The 19468-nt window shown below is 41.5% G+C and overlaps 1 protein-coding gene across 10 annotated transcripts in view; it reads right to left on the bottom strand.

Annotated features, from left to right (window-relative positions):
- LOC122066027 (eIF-2-alpha kinase GCN2) overlaps positions 1-19468 on the bottom strand; it is a 179517-nt gene that overhangs the window by 60108 nt on the left and 99941 nt on the right. For all 10 annotated transcript variants that reach the window (XR_006136198.1, XR_006136197.1, XR_006136196.1 and 7 more), the window contains 2 exons: positions 1073-1204; positions 891-974 (listed from right to left, as the gene is read on the bottom strand). Coding sequence is in view for 6 of the 10 variants with exons in the window: in XM_042629852.1 (XP_042485786.1) it covers positions 891-974; positions 1073-1204 (216 nt within the window). In the remaining 4 variants the exon portion in view is untranslated. The remainder of the gene's footprint in view (positions 1-890; positions 975-1072; positions 1205-19468) is intronic.

Below are 19468 nucleotides of genomic sequence, written 5' to 3' on the forward strand. Positions count from 1 at the left end.
CCAGGGGGACAAAGGGTGAAGGCTTTAGAGTTATTGAAGGAAGGAGGGAGAAAGACGAGGGAATGACCAACGTGGGGGGGGGGGGGGGGGGAGAGGAGATGATCGAACATCAGAGCAAGACGGTCTAGCGGAGTGAGAGGAGGGAGGTGGCGGTGGAGGAGGAGGTGGAGGGGTAGCAAGGTTGGTGGAGGGGGCAGGATGGCGATGGATGGCAGTAGTAAAGGAGGGGTTTCCGACGGCCCTAGCGACCGGTGGGATGTCAGACATGGGAGGTTGAAGGGGGAGAGCCATGTTGCTGCATTTCTACCATTTAGATTAGTTGAACAGAAAAAAGGCATTAAATGTTGAATCATTAACACAAACAATATCCAATTTTTTGGTTATTAGGGGGCTTGGGATCAGGCGGGTTCGGATAGCGGCTTCCAATTCTAATACTCCAGGACAATCGTAGCTATTTTCTAGATTGGAGCTTATCCAAGTGAGAAACTAATAAAGAGCTGCTACCCAAGTATATTTAGACACTTCCAGAAGAGAAGCTGAACACCAGACATGATTAATAAAGGCATGCCCCTGCAAATCAGCCACAATAATCTCATAAAAAGAGTGACCAAATAACTATAGTCGGGAACTCCAAAGCCTATCAATCGTAATTGAGGAAACCACTCTATCACCAGTGACATACTTGTTAATTTAACTCAGGACCAGACAAATAAAAGTCTGGAATTCAGAAAAAAAGTCAAAAGTTCATATGTTGTAGATCCTCCGAAGGCCAAAATCATATGGTCCACAGCAACAGAGAATTCGGAGTCCTAACACATAAATATCAGCCCAAATATCTAGGAACATGTAACATTTAATTATTAAAAGTTTTTTATTCATAACTTTCGAACCTGCAAAAGTTGTCGCCGTACAAAAACCCATTTTGATTTACGTTCTGGGGACTGAGGACGCAAAGACCCCATGATAGAGAGAACCTTCATTGAAAAAAAGAAATGTCAGACCATTCTAACACACTCAATCATGAGAACTGCAAAAAAAAAAAAAAAAAAAAAAAAAAATTTCTGCACTTTACCTCTGACACACGGTGTCTAAGATCAGCCTCAATTCCTATCCAAGTCCACATTGCTTCCAATAAATCACCATGGTTTATACGAATATCACAAGAATCCAGCTGAAAAAATCGAGATATGACATCCATTGTTGCCTGGACAAATACTAATATTCTTAGAGGAAGTTAATAAGCTTTGGCAGCATCAGATAAATTAATAAACATTCCTTCTATCAGTCGGTTATAAATCAACACTAGAAGCAGTAATACCTTAACTTTTTAATAGTTTACCCAGTGATAAAATTTTCATCCCAAATGAGTTTCTAGATGAGCTTGCCAATATTGCTATTTATGGAGGGCAAGGTACGAATATTGTGACCTGGTAGACATTCAGTTGAAACAGCCTCTCGACATTCTCGTGGTAAGGCTGCGTAGTTCTCGCCCCACCTGGACCTTGCACATGTGGGAGCCTCATGCACCGATACACTTTTTTTTTTTTAAAGGTTTTAGTTCTTTTAACAATGTGACAAGAAAATTTTAATATTGAGATAATTCAGTGAAAAAGAACAAAAGAAAGTACATCCCAATTTTCAGAGACTTACAAAAAATTCCTAGAAGGAAAAACCAACTACAATAATATTTGCCCAAGACAAATGAAGGAAAACTGTGAAAAATTGAACAAACTATATTAAAAATGAAAAATTTTAGTCAAAAATTTTACCATGTTAACAAAGACAGACCAGGATACCCATGTTCTCAAGTAATCATTCAAACAATATAATAGAAAATTGCATTTGGTTCCTCTACACAATCTACCTTTTTTAATCCACAAGGAAGGCTGATCAGGAAGACTCAACCATCAGATAAAGCACCCTCTAGATAGTCTACACATCACATTTTGTGGCCTATCTCAATCATCCATTAGATTTTCTGTTGTTTATTTTGACCCATCAAATTACTAGAGTGATGATGTGACAACTCTGACAGTTCGATAGATGGTGAACTAGTGCAATGGCCAACTATCAATGTTTGAAGCCAAAATCAATCATATAGCCCATCATGTATTGCATCTTTTCCCTAACCATCCAATCTTGATCAAGATTGGCTTGTTCATTGTGCCACATGGTGCAATCATTCTAGACTGAAACAGGCCGCATCAATCATGCATGATGTCGAAAATGTGACCACTAATTATGAAATCCAACTTACCTGCCAAGTGGCATATTTCTAGGGCCATTTTGAGGATGCTATATTTTTATGGATAAATAAATAAATTCATTACCAAGAGGAAGAATATACAAGAGGGGGAGGGAAGTCTAGACCATGGCTAGCCAAACAAGACCCAAACAATTATAACAAAACAAGATCCAGAATCGGATCAGCAAGAAGGAAAAACCTAGCTAACCTAAAAGAGAAGGCACAATGTGAGGCTCCAAAAGGGGAGGGGGAGGCTAAGGATGGGGGAAGGTGTCAATGTGAAGGTTCCAAGAGGCAATGATATGGCTGTTCCTGGCTGAACTGGGCACAGGTCTGTGAGGAAGGGACTGTAGTTTGGAGGAAACATCAAAGGAGATGGCTTTCCAAATCTTATCCAAGGATCGGGAGTTGGAAGACCATCTTCGGATGTTGCGCTCCATCAAGATATGGTTGATGGTAGCTGAAGAAACCAGTTTCCCAATAGTATCACAGATATGGGATCCTGAGAAGGTCATGTCAATCCAAATCCACTCTCTGTCAAAAGGAAGAACATGCCTCGAAGAAGGCCAACACTTGGAGAGGACCAATTTCCATATGGCGAGGGAAAAGGGACAAGAGAAGAAGAGGTGAGGGATATCCTCAGAGTCATGGGGACAAAGACAGCAGGAGGGGGAGATAGGGATATGGCGGTGAGAAAGGAAAGCCTGGGTGGGAAGACATCTGGAGAGACATCTCCAAAGAGTAAAACTGTGGAGGGGAATGTGACCTTTGAACCAAAAAAGGTTACGCCAAGGAACCACAAGACCAGAGGGACGAACAAAAAACCAAGCCAAGGCAGAAGAAAACAACCCATTGGATGAGTGGACCTAGATGCATTTGTCGTCCCTACCTTAGTGTCCTTGAGGAAGAGAAGGGAGGGAGGACCAGAGGTTAAGAAGGGGGAGAGAAGAGGGAGGAGGAGACCAGCCAAGGGGGGACAAGATGCTGGACACAGTGGCCCACTTGGGAATACCAGAGGCGTAAATAGTTCTAGGGGAAACCAAGGAGGCTAGAATTCCAGCTGGGTACCAAGGGTCCATCCATAATGAAGTAGATTGGCCATTCCCAATGGAAAAGGAAATGGCATTGAGAGCCAGAGGACGGTGAGAGAATTTTCCTCCATATCCAAAAACTGTCTGGATGAATCGAGACCACTCAAGTTGGTAGAGTGGATCTAGTCAACCTAGATGCTCTTATGTTTGGACACGATTTTCCAAATGAGCTTGAGAATACCCGCAATATTGACATCTTGGATTTTCCAAATGCCAAGACCCCCTTCGGCTTTGGGAAGGTAGATCTTGCTCCAATTAAGAGGGTGTAGGAACCTGGAGGTATTCGTCCTTTCTAAAGGAAGGACCAAAGATTCCTCTAATGGTTTTGATAGTGGTGGCAGGAAGGGAGTAGACACCAAACCAATAAAGGTACGTGGATTGGAGAACCGAACGGATGAGGGTAAGGTGACTAGCATAAGAGAGCAATTTACCTTTCTAGAGCTGGAGCTTCTTCCTCAGGTTGTCCAACAAGGGGGAGCAATGATGGGAGGAGAGCTTAGAGGAGATGAGAGGGAGTCCTAAGTATTTGATAGGCAGGGACCCCAAGGAGAATCCGGTAATGCCAAGCAGGTGATCTTGAATGTCAGGGGAGACTCCAGAAAGGAAGAGGTTGGATTTGAGAAGATTGATGCTGAGACTAGAGAGGTTTTCGAAGGATCGAAGGGAATCCATAATGGTGGAGGTGGAGAGAGGATCAGCTTTGGAGAAGATCATGATTGTTATGGGGAATGAATTTGTCTACTCTGGAAGCCCTCTTTATTTATTATAAGTGAAACAGGTACAAGTTACAAGTATGCACTCAGAGGACATAGCAGATGAGGGCTATTGAGAAGAATTGTACCTGGGATTTTGTTGATCATCCAAAAGGAAGAATGCCAATAGGTTGTGGATGGGTCTACTCAATCAAGTATTGACCAAATGGAACCATTGAAAAAGATAAGGCTAGGTTGGTAACCAAGGGATGTAGTCAAGTATATGAGATTGAATATTATAAAACATTTGCTCCAGTGACTAAACACAACTAGATAAGAGTTATTTTATCAGTGGGTGCCAACTGGGATTAGCCACTATATCAGATGGGTTTGAAAAATGCATTTCTCCATGGGGCCTTGGTAGAGGAAGTATATATACAAATTCCCCTTGGCCTCAAGTGTCCTACCACTAAAGGTAAAGTGTGGCACCTTATTAAAGCCTGGCCTCAAGTGTCCTACAACTACAAGTAAAGTGTGGCACCTTATGAAAGCCCTCTACGGCTTAAACAGTCTCCAAAGGTTTGGTTTGAGTGGTTTAAACAGGCTACAGTAAAGAATGGATACATTCAAAGTCAAGTTGATCATACAATATTCATCCATTAAGGTGATTGTAACATTATACCTTAAATTGTCTATGTGGATGATGTAGCAATTGGGAATGACAGAGAGAAAAAAAAAGAGGCTTAAACCTTACTTAGCCCAACAGTTTGAGATTAAAGACCTACATCCCTTGAAATACTTCTTGGAAATTGAAGCATCAAGGTAAAAAAAAAAGGCAGTAACATCTGTCAAAGAGGTTTTGTTGGAACTTCTGCAGAAGACTAGAATGTTGGGTAGTGATACGCACAAACTATATTGCCGAATCGGACATGGACACGTGGCACCTCGCCACGTATCTACACCATAGCTTCGGATAGCCAAGTGGTGGAGAAACCCAAACTTCTCCTCAGTAATAGTCATAATAGGACTCCATTCCCTGAGGACTTGTGGAACGTGCAAGGAGTCCTCCAACAAACCTCTCAATCCCTTCAAGGGAGGAAGGACGTATCCTAGTAGGATTCTACAAGGGATAATCTTATAAGAAACCTAGAAGACAGAACCAGGTAAGTACACACATTCACGCCATTACTCTCCTGAAAACACTGTTGCACGGGTTTTTGACTTGGGCGTCAGAGGACTAATCCCGAAGCCACCTCTAGGCCTCTACCTTCTGTGCTTGTGCAGGATCAACGCTCAACCTTCCACAGATTCTCTGCAGCAACAGATTGGCATTGTCTGTGAGAACGACAGAGTAATAGTGGGAAAACCTACAATCGCAAGAAAACAAAAGCAACGCCAGGTAGAAATATGAAAGTAGGGGAGCCTTCAGAACCTCTACCACCCTCGGCGGATACTGGCGAAGAATGAGTGAACAACAGCCGAGAAGCTCTTGTGAGGGACCAGTGTTCGGCCAAAAATTCGGTGTGTAGGGACGGTGATCCCCCATCCCCTCCTAGGGTGCAAGAATATGTGATCAAGGAGCAGTTCGATGCCCTCTAGGAGAAATACGACCGGATGGCTAAAACGATGAAGGAAGTCTCCAAGGTTGGCACTCAGAGGACAAACGGAATGGCGAGAGACTCCAACGTTCAGGCGGAACGAGTTCGAGACGAAGACCATAGCAGTTCGGAATCGATGAGATCTGGCCGGAATCCTCGAAATCGTGTGGCAGGGGAAAGCCCTACCCCCAAAGAGAGAGGCACGACGCGCCACGGGAGCTAGGCATGAAGTGCCACGTTAAAGAGATGGTCAGAGAAATAAAGAACCATGCCAGGGGGTCGATCAGAGGTCTAAGGAACAAGGATTGAAGCAGATGGTCCTAGATTTAAAAGACGAGATCCGAAAAGTAGCAGACAACCAGGTAGGCACGTGTGAGCCAGACCTCACCAATGACACGGCTTTAGCTGATGAAGTCATGAGGGATCCGCTCCCCGTCGGGTTTCGCCTCCCTAAATACGACACTTATGATGGGACAGGAGACCTAGTCGACCACCTAGAGGGGTTCAAGGTTGCAATGCAGTTCCATCGGGTGTCAAAAAGTATCATATGTCGGGCACTCCCCATAACTTTCAGAGTTGCTATGATATTGTGCTATAATCGATTGTTGCCGAAATCAATCCATAGCTTCAGTGAATTGAGCCACATCTTCATGAAAGGGTTCTCCAGTAGTCAACCCCTTCAAAAGACCACATTGAACTTGACCAATGTCAAGCAATATGAGGGAGAATTGCTACGACTACATGAAACGTTTCCAGTAGGAGAAATTACGATCAGACGCTTAGACCCGAATGAAGAATTCACAGCCCTTTTAAGCTTCATGGATGAGTACTCAGGGTACAATCAAATCAAGATGTGTGAGGCTGACGTCCCAAAGACATCCTTCACAACCGAAGGGGGACTGTATTGTTATGAAGTAATGCCCTTCGGGCTAAAACACATGGGAGCCACTTACCAAAGGTTAGTGAACAAAATCTTTAAGGAAATGATTGGTAAGACTATGGAAGTGTACGTGGATGACATGCTCGTGAAATACTTGAAGGCAAAACATCATATCCAGGACCTAGAGCGAGAATTCCAAGAACTGAGAGAACACAGCATGAAGCTGAACCCAACGAAGCGTGCATTCGGAGTAACATCAGGAAAGTTTCTCAACTTCATCGTCTCGGAAAGGGGAATTGAAGCCAACCCCATAAAAATACAGGCCATCAGAGAGATGAAGTCCCCGTAGAGTGTGAAGCAAGTCCAGTGAAATAACCTAGAGGGGGGTGAATAGGTTACACTAGTGAAAATTTTAACTCTTTTCGACATATAGGTCCCAAGTGTGATTGCAAATTAAAAACGATGCAGAATAAAAATAGGCACAATCACACAACACAAGATTTATAGTGGTTTGACTCAATCCGAGTCTAGTCCACTCCCTACAAGAATCCTCTTATAAGGTATTCCACTAGATCTCCCTTTTAGTATGGCAGGTAGGGAAAAAAAACCTTTACAATCTTTTTCACGGATAAGAGTATCCTTACAAATCCCCTTTATAGGCAGAGAGGCACATTTACAATCTCTTTTGGAGGTAGAGAGACACCTTCCTCTTTTTAGGATAAGAGAATCCTTACAATCCTAAGTACAGTCTAGAATTGTAAAAACAGAAATAAATATGGAGTAGTGGAATAAAAGGAATACCTCAAGTGTGATGCAAATGATATGAATGAGAGATGAATGATGCACCTTTTGTAAAGTCCTCTCTTATGGCTTTGACTTGCACAGGAGAGAGTGGATGACTTGATTGAGACTTGAGCCTTTTTTTGGGATTAGAGTAATCGAACAACTCAAGTACGATAGAATAATCTTAATGACTCTTGAATGCTCACAATAATGCTCTTAATGCTATTTCTTAATTCTTATTTAATTAAGAGCAACTGGGGTATTTATAGGTGAGTTTAGTGAAGTATTTTAGGCAGGAAATCAGGCTCTAACGGTCGTATTCTGGAACCACCGGTCGACCGCTATTGGTAGCCGGTTGACCGGAAAGAGCCGTTGAGGTATAAAACTAGCCGTTAGAGCTTTCCCAAGGAGGCATCGGTCGACTGGGACTTTCTACCGGTCGACCGGTATGTCTATCCGGTCGATCTGTATGTCTATCCGGTCGATCGGTACTTCTATCCGGTCGACCGCTAACTTGACAGATTCGGTTATGTTAGCATTTTGTCATACTGACCTGTCGACGATGTTTTGACCATAACTTTTTTTGTCCGACCTCGGATTAATCCGAAACTAGTTGTGTTGGAATCGTGACTCGATTTCCTACAACATTTACACAAGGTCCATTTCCTGATATTAACTTTAAGGTTACCTAAAATGCCCCTAAGTCAGGTCAATCTGTTTTCACAGAGATTTGCTAGAGTACTCTTCCACCTAAGGTCATTCTAGTATGATGCATGAGGTGCGTGCATATGTAATGTGTGTACAGATTACAAAATATATTCTCTATCCTATGGTCTTCATCTTGGGTCTTGATGTCTTCATCTTCGGTCTTGAATGTCTTTATCATCTTGGATCTTGAATGTCTTTAAGCTTTAAGGCCATGTCTATATGAATTCAAACCTTAATGTCTTGATTCGACCCTTCTAAGTGTTTCTTCAAACTAATTACCCTTTCTTCAAGCTAATCACATTTTATCAAACCAAGTTAAAGACGTATGTTTGTTTGTTAACACCAAAATATAGTAAGGAGTGTGGATATGTTTCCTAACAATCTCCCCCTTTTTGGTGATGACAAACAAATACGGACAATATAATCAAATACAGGAAATGATAGTAACACAGTGTAAAGTTCAATAGGATATTTTAATTCAGTGCCAGAAAAAAAAATAAAGATAGATACTTGTCATTTCTAGAATAAACAAAGACAGATACTGTAAAGATAGATGTTTCTCCCCCTTATGTCAACAACAAAAAGGGAATCAAGGCTGCACAAGATATTAAAGTGCTCCCCCTGAGCATGTGCCAAAAAAAAGTTAAACAATGTATCTTAGAGTATTTCAAAAAGTAACAGGAAAGACTAAGTTCCACAAGATAAAACAGAATAAGAGTTTAACGATAAAGTAACATCATATAAAAGGAGTAAGGACTCCTAATCCTCTGCATCCTCATCCTTTGCGTCCTCCTCTTCTTCTTCTTCTTCTCCGTCATCTTCATCTTCCTCGTCTCCACGTAGGAGCTTGAGAATCTCATTCTGCTTTCTTTCCATCTTTACCAATTGGGCAAGGATGATGTTCCCAACCTTCTGAAGATCGGCAACGGTTGCATAGGCTGACGTATCATCACTTCCTTGTTGCTGTGGCTGGCTGGGTCCAGCATCAGTCTTTTTGGAGGCAGTGGTCGTCTTGGGAAGGAGGTGCATCTTGCGAATAGTGGAAAGATTGATCTCTTGAGGAAAAGGTTCAAATGATTCACCAAAAAAATCCACATAAAAGTGGTCTAGGATTTGATAAATCATCCTTCCATAGGGAAGATTTCCCTTTTGAAGTCTGTCACCATGGATAATCATGGTTTTGAGCAGAATGTAAAGAAGATTGATGCTCACAGTCTTGCAAACACAGTAAGTGAGATAAGCATGGAATGGTGAGACTTCATCTCTATGACCACTCTTTGGTAGGATGTTGTAGGAGATGATGAGATTTACAATCCTCCCTATATCGGTGAGTTCCTTAGCCTTAATCTTGTGAGTATTAGCATATTCCTTCATGATGCTAGAGTACACACAGTCAACATCCATGAATTGTTCTATATAGGTCTTGGGTTGGTAGTATTTAAGTTCCCCTGCCACAGAGATGTCTAAGATTTCTTCTAATATCAGAATGTCTATATCTATAGGAACTCCCTTAACGTAGGAATGGACAAGAAGGTTGTCACCTTCACCAGAGAAAGGTTGCAAAAGAACATTTTGACTAGGTGGGGACAACAGTTGAACCCTAGTTTGAGAATGTTGCCCCATCCCAGAGCATCAAATAGGTCTTTGATGTCATACAAAGAGTCGAAATTGATGGTTCTACCTTGCTCTATGTGTCGAGAGATGTAGATATCCCATGATTCTTGAGCAATAGAGGAGGAGAACCAGATATCTTTGTTAGAGGCCTTCCATTTTCCCTTCTGAGCGACCGTCTTCTTGGCTCTATGTGGGCGGTGAGAGTCCATGATGATGAAGGGCATAAGAGAGAAGAGAGGTAAGGGTTTTTGAGAAGGAAGAGAAAGGATCTTGAGAGATCTAGGTTAGAAATGATTTCTAAGCTAGGGTCTTAGGAGAGGAATAGTCGAATAGGGTTTTAGGCTAAAAGGGGTTTTTAAAATGAGACAAAATGGGTCAAAAAAATCGATTTTCAAAGAGTTCGGAATCGAGTTTTCGGCGGCGCCAGTCGACCGGCAGATGGTGGCGGTCGACTGGTAATCCTTTTGATCAGAGGTGGTCGACCGAAAGATTTTAGGCGATCGACTGGAAAATTCCAGAAATGCTTGAAAACCTAGAAAATTATGAATTTTGAAGGGGTTTTTCAAGTCTAGGCTTTTGGAATAAGTATTCATGAAGGAATGCTTATTTATTCAACCAAACAGGTTGCAAATTCCAAGCACCTTCCTTAGGAAGCTAAAACGCTCTTCACCTAGTGGTTTAGTGAATATATCTGTGAGTTCTTTCTCGTTTTTAATGTATTCTAAAGAAACATCGCCATTTTGAATGGTGTCTCGCAGAAAGTGATGTCGAATATCAATGTGCTTTGCCCTTGAGTGTAAAATGGGATTTTTACTCAAGTTTTTGGCACTGCTATTGTTGCACATGATTGGGCAAGATTCGAAACTCACTCCAAGGTCTTGGAGAGTTTTCTTCATCTAAAGGATTTGGGCACAACATCTACCAGCTGCAACATATTCGGCTTCGGTGGTAGATAGAGCAACGGAGTTTTGTTTCTTGCTAAACCAAGAGACAAAGCAAGATCCGAGAAAGTGACAAGTACCACTGGTACTTTTTTTGTCGATATAGCAACCCGCAAAGTCAGCATCTGAAAAGCTGACTAAGTCAAGGGGTTGGTTTTTGGGGTACCATAACCTAACATCACAAGTGCTTTTCAAATATTTAAAAATTCTTTTCACAGCTGTGAAGTGAGATTTCTTAGGATCAGCTTGAAACCGAGCACATGCACATACACTGTACATGATGTCAGGTCTACTTGCCCTTAGATATAGAAGGCTCCTAATCATGCCTCTATATCTAGTTACATCCTCAGAAATGCCATCTTCATCCTTGATTAGTTTCAAGGATGAGCTCATTGGAGTGTCTGAAGATTTTTTACTGTTAATGTCAAATTTCTTTAGCAGCTCCTTGGTGTACTTGCTTTGGTTTATGAAAATTCCATTATTAGTTTGTTTTATTTGAAGTCCAAGGAAGAAATTTATCTCTCCCATCATACTCATTTCAAATTCATTGCTCATCTTGCTACTGAAATCAGTACACATTCTCTCGTTGGTTGAGCCAAAGATGATATCATCTACATAGATTTGAACAATGAGTATGTCATTCTTCAAGTTCTTCACGAGCAGGGTTGTGTCAATCCTCCCCTTGAGAAGCCACTTTCTATCAAGAAAGTGGCTAATCTCTCATACCAAGCTCTAGGATCTTGTTTGAGGCCATACAGGGCTTTCTCAAGTTTATAGACATGGTTTGGAAACTTAGGGTCTTCAAAACCAAGGGGTTGAGCTACATAAACCTATTCTTGAATGTATCCATTCAAGAAGCCACTTTTGACATCCATTTGATATAGTTTGAAGTCCTTATGGCATGCAAAAGCTAGCAGCATTCTAATGGACTCTAACTTTGCTACTGGTGCATAGGTTTCATCATAATCTATTCCCTCTTGCTGATTATATCCTTTGGCTACTAGTCTCGCTTTGTTTCTCACTATGTTTTCATCTTCATCCAGTTTATTGCGAAAGACCCACTTAGCACCAATGATGGTGTGGTGGTCAGGTCTTGGGACAAGTTCTCATACCTTGCTTCTTTCAAACTAGTGAAGCTCCTCTTGCATAGCGATAATCCAATCACTATCTTTTAGTGCTTCTTCTATGTTCTTGGGTTCGATCCTTGAGATAAATGCAGTGTGATTGCATACCTCTCGGGTTTTAGATCTAGTTTGGATTTCTCCATCTAGATCCCCTATAATGTTTTCTAAGGGATGATTCCTATGCAGGATGACTTCCTTAGGAAGTGTTTCTATTTTTTCGATGGCAACATCATTTGAATCATCAAGAAAAATATCATTAACTTTGTTCTTAAGCTCATCAAACATGGTATCATCATCATCATCAATAGGAGATTTGTTTAAGTCATTAGGCAATGATTCATCAAATCGTACATTTATAGATTCTTCAACCATTAATGACTTTTTATTAAAAACTCTATATGCCCTACTGTTGAGTGAATATCCTTGAGAATATTCCTTCATTAGATTTCGCATCAAATTTTCCAAGATAGTTTTTGGTGTTTAAGATGAAACATTTACACCCAAAAACTCTAAAGTAGTCTACTTTTGGCATTTTACCAAAGTACAGTTCATAAGGTGTCTTAGAAAGTAAAGGTCTGAGAATTATCCTATTCAGTACATAACAAACTGTATTTACAGCTTTAGCCCAAAAGTACTTAGGCAATGAATACTCATTGAGCATAGTCCGAGCCGTCTCTTGTAATGACCTGTTTTTCCTTTCAACCACCCCATTAGATTGAGGCATTCTAGGAGCAGAGAAGTTATGGTCAATACCCTGCTTGTTGTAATATAAGTCACAAATTGACTTCTATTGTCAAATTCTCCTCCATGGTCACTCCTCACAGAGGTTACAGTATACCCTTTCTGATTTTGCAGTCTATTACATAGAGTTGCAAATTCATCGAAGGCATCATTTTTGTTTTTTAGAATAACAGTCCAAGTGTATCTAGAGTAGTCACCAACGATTACAAAGGTATAATTTTTACCACTCATACTAGATATATTGATAGGTCCAAATAAGTCTAAATGAAGTAGTTCCAATGGTCTAGAGGAAGAGACAATATTCTTCGACTTGTGGGAGACCTTGGTTTTGTTTGCCTTTTTGACAAGCATCACAAAAATTGTCTATTTCATACTTGATTTTAGGGAAGTTCCTCACAAGATCCTTGGATGCAATGGTTTGAATCAACTTGACATTTACATGTCCAAGTCTTCTACGCCATAATGATGACTCACTATGGTTAGAAACCAAGCATGCATTCAAGGAACTTGATTCGTCAAGCATACAAACATAGATATTGTTTTTCCTAAACCCTTTTAGTATTGGATTATCATTTGCATCTTTAATGCAACAATGGGAGACATTAAATTCTACTTTGTATCCAATGCTACATAACTGACTCACACTTAGGAGATTATAATTCAGATTTTTCACAAAGTAAACATTTGAGATTGAAATACCTCCAAGTCTTATTTTTCCAATACCAGCAATTTTTCCTTTGCTGTCATCTCCAAAGGAGACCCATCCTCCGTCGTAGTCCCATAAGCTTGAGAATAGGTTCTTGTTGGATGTCATGCGTTTGGAGCATCCACTGTCGATGACCCATTCAGCTTCCACCTTATTCTTCAAGCAAACCTATAACAGAAATTTAATCGTACATTGGTCCCCATAATCTCATGGGTCCATTATTGTTAGTGTCAAACTTTCCTACTGGAACCCAAATGGTTTTGTACCTTTTAGGTCTTTGGTTCTGCCTTTGGGATGACTTTGGGTTTCTTTGGGTCCTCTGATGTTCATAAGATCCATTTGATCTTTGAGGAGTATAGTATCTTTGAAATCTATAGGATCCTTGGTCTTAGTATTTCCCTTGTGGTCTATAAGTCTCCCAAGGGTAGTTCTCATACCCTTGGTATTGTCTTTGGGGCCTCTCAATAGAGTATTCTCTTTGAAGTTAGGATTTTCTATACCTAGGCATAGGCCTAGAGTCTTCTTGAGACCTATATTGCCTTCTTAGGGGCATGTAGTAGTAGGTATGGCTAACTCCTGGTCTCTCAGTTTGAGAATTGGGTTTCTTCCTTTTCTTAGAGTGACACCGGTTTATGGAATGTCCTATCTTTTTGCAAAAACTACATTTAATGTAAGAGGTGGATGGTTGGTTTCTTTGGTCACCCCTTATTGGATTCTCACTTCTAGATGGATTTTGTCCATTGTAACCCAGTCCTTCTCTTTGATTTGGACCTTTCCTTTGAGATCCAAGAAGATTGTCAAGGTTCCTTTGCCCTTAGGTGAAGGTGCAAAGGGAGGAGTTCAACTTGAAGTTTTCTTCCTCCAGTTCACTCACCTTTGAGGTTAGTGCATCCACTCTCTTATTTAGTGCGTCAACCTCTTTTTCAAGTTCATTCTTATCAGACTCTAATTTGATACTTTCTTCATACAAGGCCTCGAAGGCTTCTTGAACCTCCACATTAGAGTCTCTTATTAAGGATTCAAGTTGAGTTTGACATACCTCATGTTCTTCATCTCCGATAGCCATCAAGGCAAGGTTGGTGACTTCTTCTCCAAATTCACTTTTCTCCTCTTCATCACTTGAGTCCCATGTGGCTGCATAAGCCTTCTTCTTTGGTTTATGTGGGCATTTGGTTCTGAAGTGCCCAGGCTTTCTACACTTAAAACAGACTATATCTTTAGAAGAGATTTCCTAGGGTTTAATTTTAGATTTACCTTTTTCCCCAAAGGATTTGTCTCTGTATGATTTGTTCTTGTGTTGAAATCTTCCTTTCTTTTTGAGGAACTTGTTGAACTTCCTCGTGATGAGTGAAATTTCTTTTTCCATATCGAATTCTTCATCTTCTTCATCATCGCTTACTTCTTCGATAGTTTGAGTTGACTTTAGAGCTATGGTTCTCTTTTTTGTTCTCAGGATTTGGTTTGTCGGCGTTCAACTCTACTTCATGAGTTTGTAGGGATCCAAGCAAGTAGTCCAAAGAGATTTTCGTCAAGTCTTTAGCTTCTTCTATTGCTGTTTTCTTGGGTCTCCAAGCTGCAGGCAAGGATCTTAAGATTTTCCTGACTTCTTCAGTGTTAGTATAAGTTTTGCCTAAACTTTTGAGACTATTCACAATGTCAGTAAATCTTGTAAACATAGAAGTTATTGACTCATTTTCTTTCATAAAGAAGGATTCGTAATCAGAAACAAGTTAGTCTACCTTTCTTTCCTTTACCTCTGCTGTACCTTCATGTGTGACAAGAAGCATATCCCAAATCTCTTTAGCTGTATCACATGCTATGACTCGGTTGAACTCTTGTTCGTTGAGGGCACACTGAAGGAACGTGATTGCATGGAAGTTGTACTGGATGAGAGTGATGTCTTCAGCTGTCCAATCCCTTTCATCTTTTGGTACTGTCTTTCCATCAACTATTTTGGTGATGGTGTATAGTCCATTCTCTATGGCTCTCCATATAAGAATGTTGTGACCACATACAAAGTTTTTGAATCTGCACTTCCAGAAGGAAAAGTTCTCTTCATTAAAGTAAGGGGGTCTCGAGGCGTTTATGCCTTCTGGTGGTCCTTGGAATGTGGCCATGGTCTTTTACTCACTTTTAAGACAATATAGTCTTAAATAAATTGAGCTCCCACCCTGATACCAATTGAAAAAACCTAGAGGGGGTGAATAGGTTACACTAGTGGAAATTTTAACTCTTTTCGATGTATAGGTCCCAAGTGTGATTGTAAATTAAAATAGGCACAATCACACAACACAAGATTTATAGTGGTTCGACTCAATCCGAGTCTAGTCCACTCCCTGCAAGAATCCTCTTGTAAGGTATTCCACAAGATCTCCCTTTCAGTACCGTAGGTAGGGAAGAACAACCTTTACAATCTTTTTCACGGATAAGAGTATCCTTACAAATCCCCTTTACAGGCAGAGAGGCACATTTACAATTTCTTTTGGAGGTAGAGAGACACCTTCCTCTTTTTAGGATAAGAGAATCCTTACAATCCTAAGTACAGTCTAGAATTGTAAAAACAGAAATAAATATGAAGTAGTGGAATAAGAGGAATACCTCAAGTGTGGTGTAAATGATAAGAATGAGAGATGAATGATGCACCTTTTGTAAAGTCCTCTCTTATGGCGTTGACTTGCACAAGAGAGAGTGGAGGACTTGATTGAGACTTGAGCCTTTTGTTGGGATTAAAGTAATCGAACAACTTACGTAGGATAGAATAATCTTAATGACTCTTGAATACTCAAAATAATGCTCTTAATGCTATTTCTTAATTCTTATTTAATTAAGAGCAACTAAGGTATTTATAGATGAGCTTAGTGAAGCATTTTAGGCAGGAAATCAGGCTCTAACGGTCGTATTCTGGAACCACCGGTCGACCGCCATTGGTAGCCGATCGACCGGAAAGAGCCGTTGAGGTATAAAACTAGCCGTTAGAGCTTTTCCAGGTAGGCACCGATCAACCGAGACTTTCTACCGGTCGACCGGCTTTGGTCTCGGACAGTTCTGATCGACCGGTACTTCTATCCGGTCGACCGCCGCTTGACAGATTCGGTTATGTCAGAATTTTGTCATACTAACCTATCGACGATGTTTTGACCATAACTTTTTTGGTCCAACCTCGGATTAATCCGAAACTAGTTGTGTTGGAATCGTGACTCGATTTCCTACAACATTTACACAAGGTCCATTTCCTGATATTAACTCAAGGTTACCCAAAATGCCCTTAAGTCAGGTCAATCTATTTTCACAGAGATTTGCTAGAGTATTCTACCACCTAAGGTCATTCTAGTATGATGCATGAGGTGCGTGCATATTCAATGTGCGTACAGATTACAAAATATATTCTCTATCCTATGGTCTTCATCTTGGGTCTTGATGTCTTCATCATCTTGAGTCTTGATGTCTTCATCTTCGGTCTTGAATGTCTTTATCATCTTGGATCTTGAATGTCTTTAAGCTTTAAGGCCATGTCTATATGAATTCAAACCTTGATGTCTTGATTCGACCCTTCTAAGTGTTTCTTCAAACTAATTACCCTTTCTTCAAGCTAATCACATTTTATCAAACCAAGTTAAAGATGTATGTTTGTTTGTTAACACCAAAATATAGTAAGGAGTGTGGACATGTTTCCTAACATCCAGGAGCTAACAGGAAGAATTGCAGCCTTGGGTTGGTTCATGTCTCAATCAGCTGATAAGTGCCTCCCTTTTTTCAAAACTCTGAAAGAATCTAAGAGGCTCGAGTGGACAGAGGAGTGCGAGAAGTCCTTCGAACAGCTGAAGGAATACCTAGCGACACCCCCTGCTAACAAAGCCAAACACTGTGGATACTTTGCAGCTATACCTAGCTGTATCGATCATGGCAGTAAGCGCGGTACTACTTAAAGAAAAGGAAAGACAATAACGGCCGATATACTATGTCAACCAAACCTTGCTAGATGCAGAACTAAGGTACAGAAAGATGGAGAATGTGGCATAAGCCCTCGTGATTGCGGCAAGGAAGCTAAGACCCTATTTCCAATCGCACACGATACGTGTGCTTAGGGATCAACCCCTGAAGAAGATACTGCGAAAGCCAAATATGTCTGGCAGGTTGGTAAACTGGGCCATAGAGTTAAGGGAATTTGACATCCAATACAAACCAAGAACGGCGATAAAAGCACAGGCCCTGACAGACTTCATAGCCGAGACAACATTCCCAGATGAATCGCAAGAGCCGGCAGAGGCTTTGACAGACAAGGCTTGGGTACTGTATGTGGATGGAGCATCTAACAGGATGGGAAGTGGGGCAGGAATCATACTAATTAGTCCCGAAGGATTCAAGATCGAATACGCCTTGCGGTTCGACTTTTAGCTCTTCCAACAATGAAGTCGAATACGAAGCGCTGATAGTCAGAATTAATCTGGCATAAGCTTTGATGGTACAAGAGCTGGTGGCACACAGTGACTCGTAGCTTGTAGTACGGCAAGTGAATGGTGACTATGAAGCGAAGGAACAAAGGATGGCGGAATACTTGAAGAAGGTGCTAGAAAAAGTGGCAGCCTTCAGAGAATTCAAGGTAAAACAGGTACCACGGGCAAAAATGCTAATGCAGATGCACTGTTGCAATTAGCAACATCAGACTTCATGGAACTAGGGCGTTCGGTATACTTTGAGGTATTAACTCAACCAAGTACCAAGAGTCCCCAAGGAAGTATTGCCCATTGATGAGAACGGTCCCAACTGGATGGATCCCATAGTAAAGTACTTGAAGGGAGTGCTCCCGCAGGATAGGGACGAGGCAAGGAAAGTCAGCACTATACAAGAGAGGTTTCACCACACCATATCTAAAATGCCTGGACTCTATAAATGCTGAGATTGCTCTCAAAGAGGTATACGAGGGGATATGCGGTCAACATCTGGGGGCACGGGCCTTGGCCCATAAGGTGTTACGGCAAGGCCTATTCTGGCCAACCAAGAGAAAAGATGCCGAGGAATTCGTCAAGAAATGTGTGAAGTGCCAAATGTTCGCCCCCATCCCTCAACAACATACCACTGAGCTTTCGACCCTATCAAGTCCCATACCATCCGCCATGTGGGGAATGGACATCCTGGGGCCATTCCCATTGTCTACGAGGCAAAGAAAATTTGTTGTGGTGACAGTAAACTACTTCACTAAATGGTAAGAGGCCGAAGCACTGGCCACAATAACAGAAAAGAATGTACGAGACTTCTTCGAAAGGGTGGTGATTTATCGATTCAGGATCCCCAAAATGATAGTGACAGACAACGGAACCCAGTTTGCCAATCCAACTTTTAGCTCGTTTTGTGAAGCCCTCGGCATTGATCCCAGAAAGACATCAGTTGGTTATCCCTCAACCAATGGACTGATAGAGGTAACGAATCATACATTGCTCCAAGGAATAAAGAAAGATTGGATAATGCCAAGGGACTATGGGTAGACGAACTACACAGCATCCTCTGAGCTTACCGAACAATTGAAAGGTTAACCATCGGAGAAACACCCTTCAATTTAACCTATGGCACAGAAGCTGTACTCCCAGTAGAGATCGATGTTATGACCCACCGAATTCAGTACTATGACGAAGGCAAAAATAATGAGGGACTTCGGGCCAACCTAGACCTCCTATATGAAGTACGAGAGGACTCGCAGGAGAGGATCGTAGCTTACCAACAAAAGGTGGCAAGGCATTACAATTCCAAAGTCCGAAGAAACGAGTTCAAAATGGGAGACCTCGTCCTAAGAAGGGCAAAGGTGTTGGACCCAAAGCATCAAGCGAAGTTAGCTCCCAATTGGAAATGACCTTACAGAGTCACCAGGATAACACGATCAAGCTCCTATCACCTGGAGACTACGGGGGGAGAAAGGGTACCCCAGTCATGGAACTCGAAGAACCTAAGGAAATTCTACCAGTAGTAGAAGCATGCATATTTACTTACGGTTATTTTTTTAATTTTTGAATTCTTAGTATTTGTTGCTTTTTAAGCACTCTCAATTTGCAGTTTCTCATCCCCGGACATTGCGGAGGATATTTTATAAAAAAACAAAGCTGATTCAAGGCAATTGATTCTGGATAATGGCTACTACTAAAAAACATCCCCTCGGCTGGGAGCACAGGCTGAAGCCAAGCAGACCTGGCCGAAGGGCTCTCCCTCGGCTGGGAGCTCAGGCCAAATCCTAGCAGACCTGATTGAGGAGTCCTCCCTCGATTAGGGGCTCAGGACAAGGCCGAAAAGACCTGACTGAAGGACCCTCCCTTAGCTGGGAGCTCTGGCCAAGGCCAAGCAGACCTGGCCGAAGTC

This window comes from Macadamia integrifolia, unplaced genomic scaffold, assembly GCF_013358625.1.
Source record: "Macadamia integrifolia cultivar HAES 741 unplaced genomic scaffold, SCU_Mint_v3 scaffold22, whole genome shotgun sequence".
Taxonomy (NCBI): Eukaryota; Viridiplantae; Streptophyta; class Magnoliopsida; order Proteales; family Proteaceae; genus Macadamia; species Macadamia integrifolia.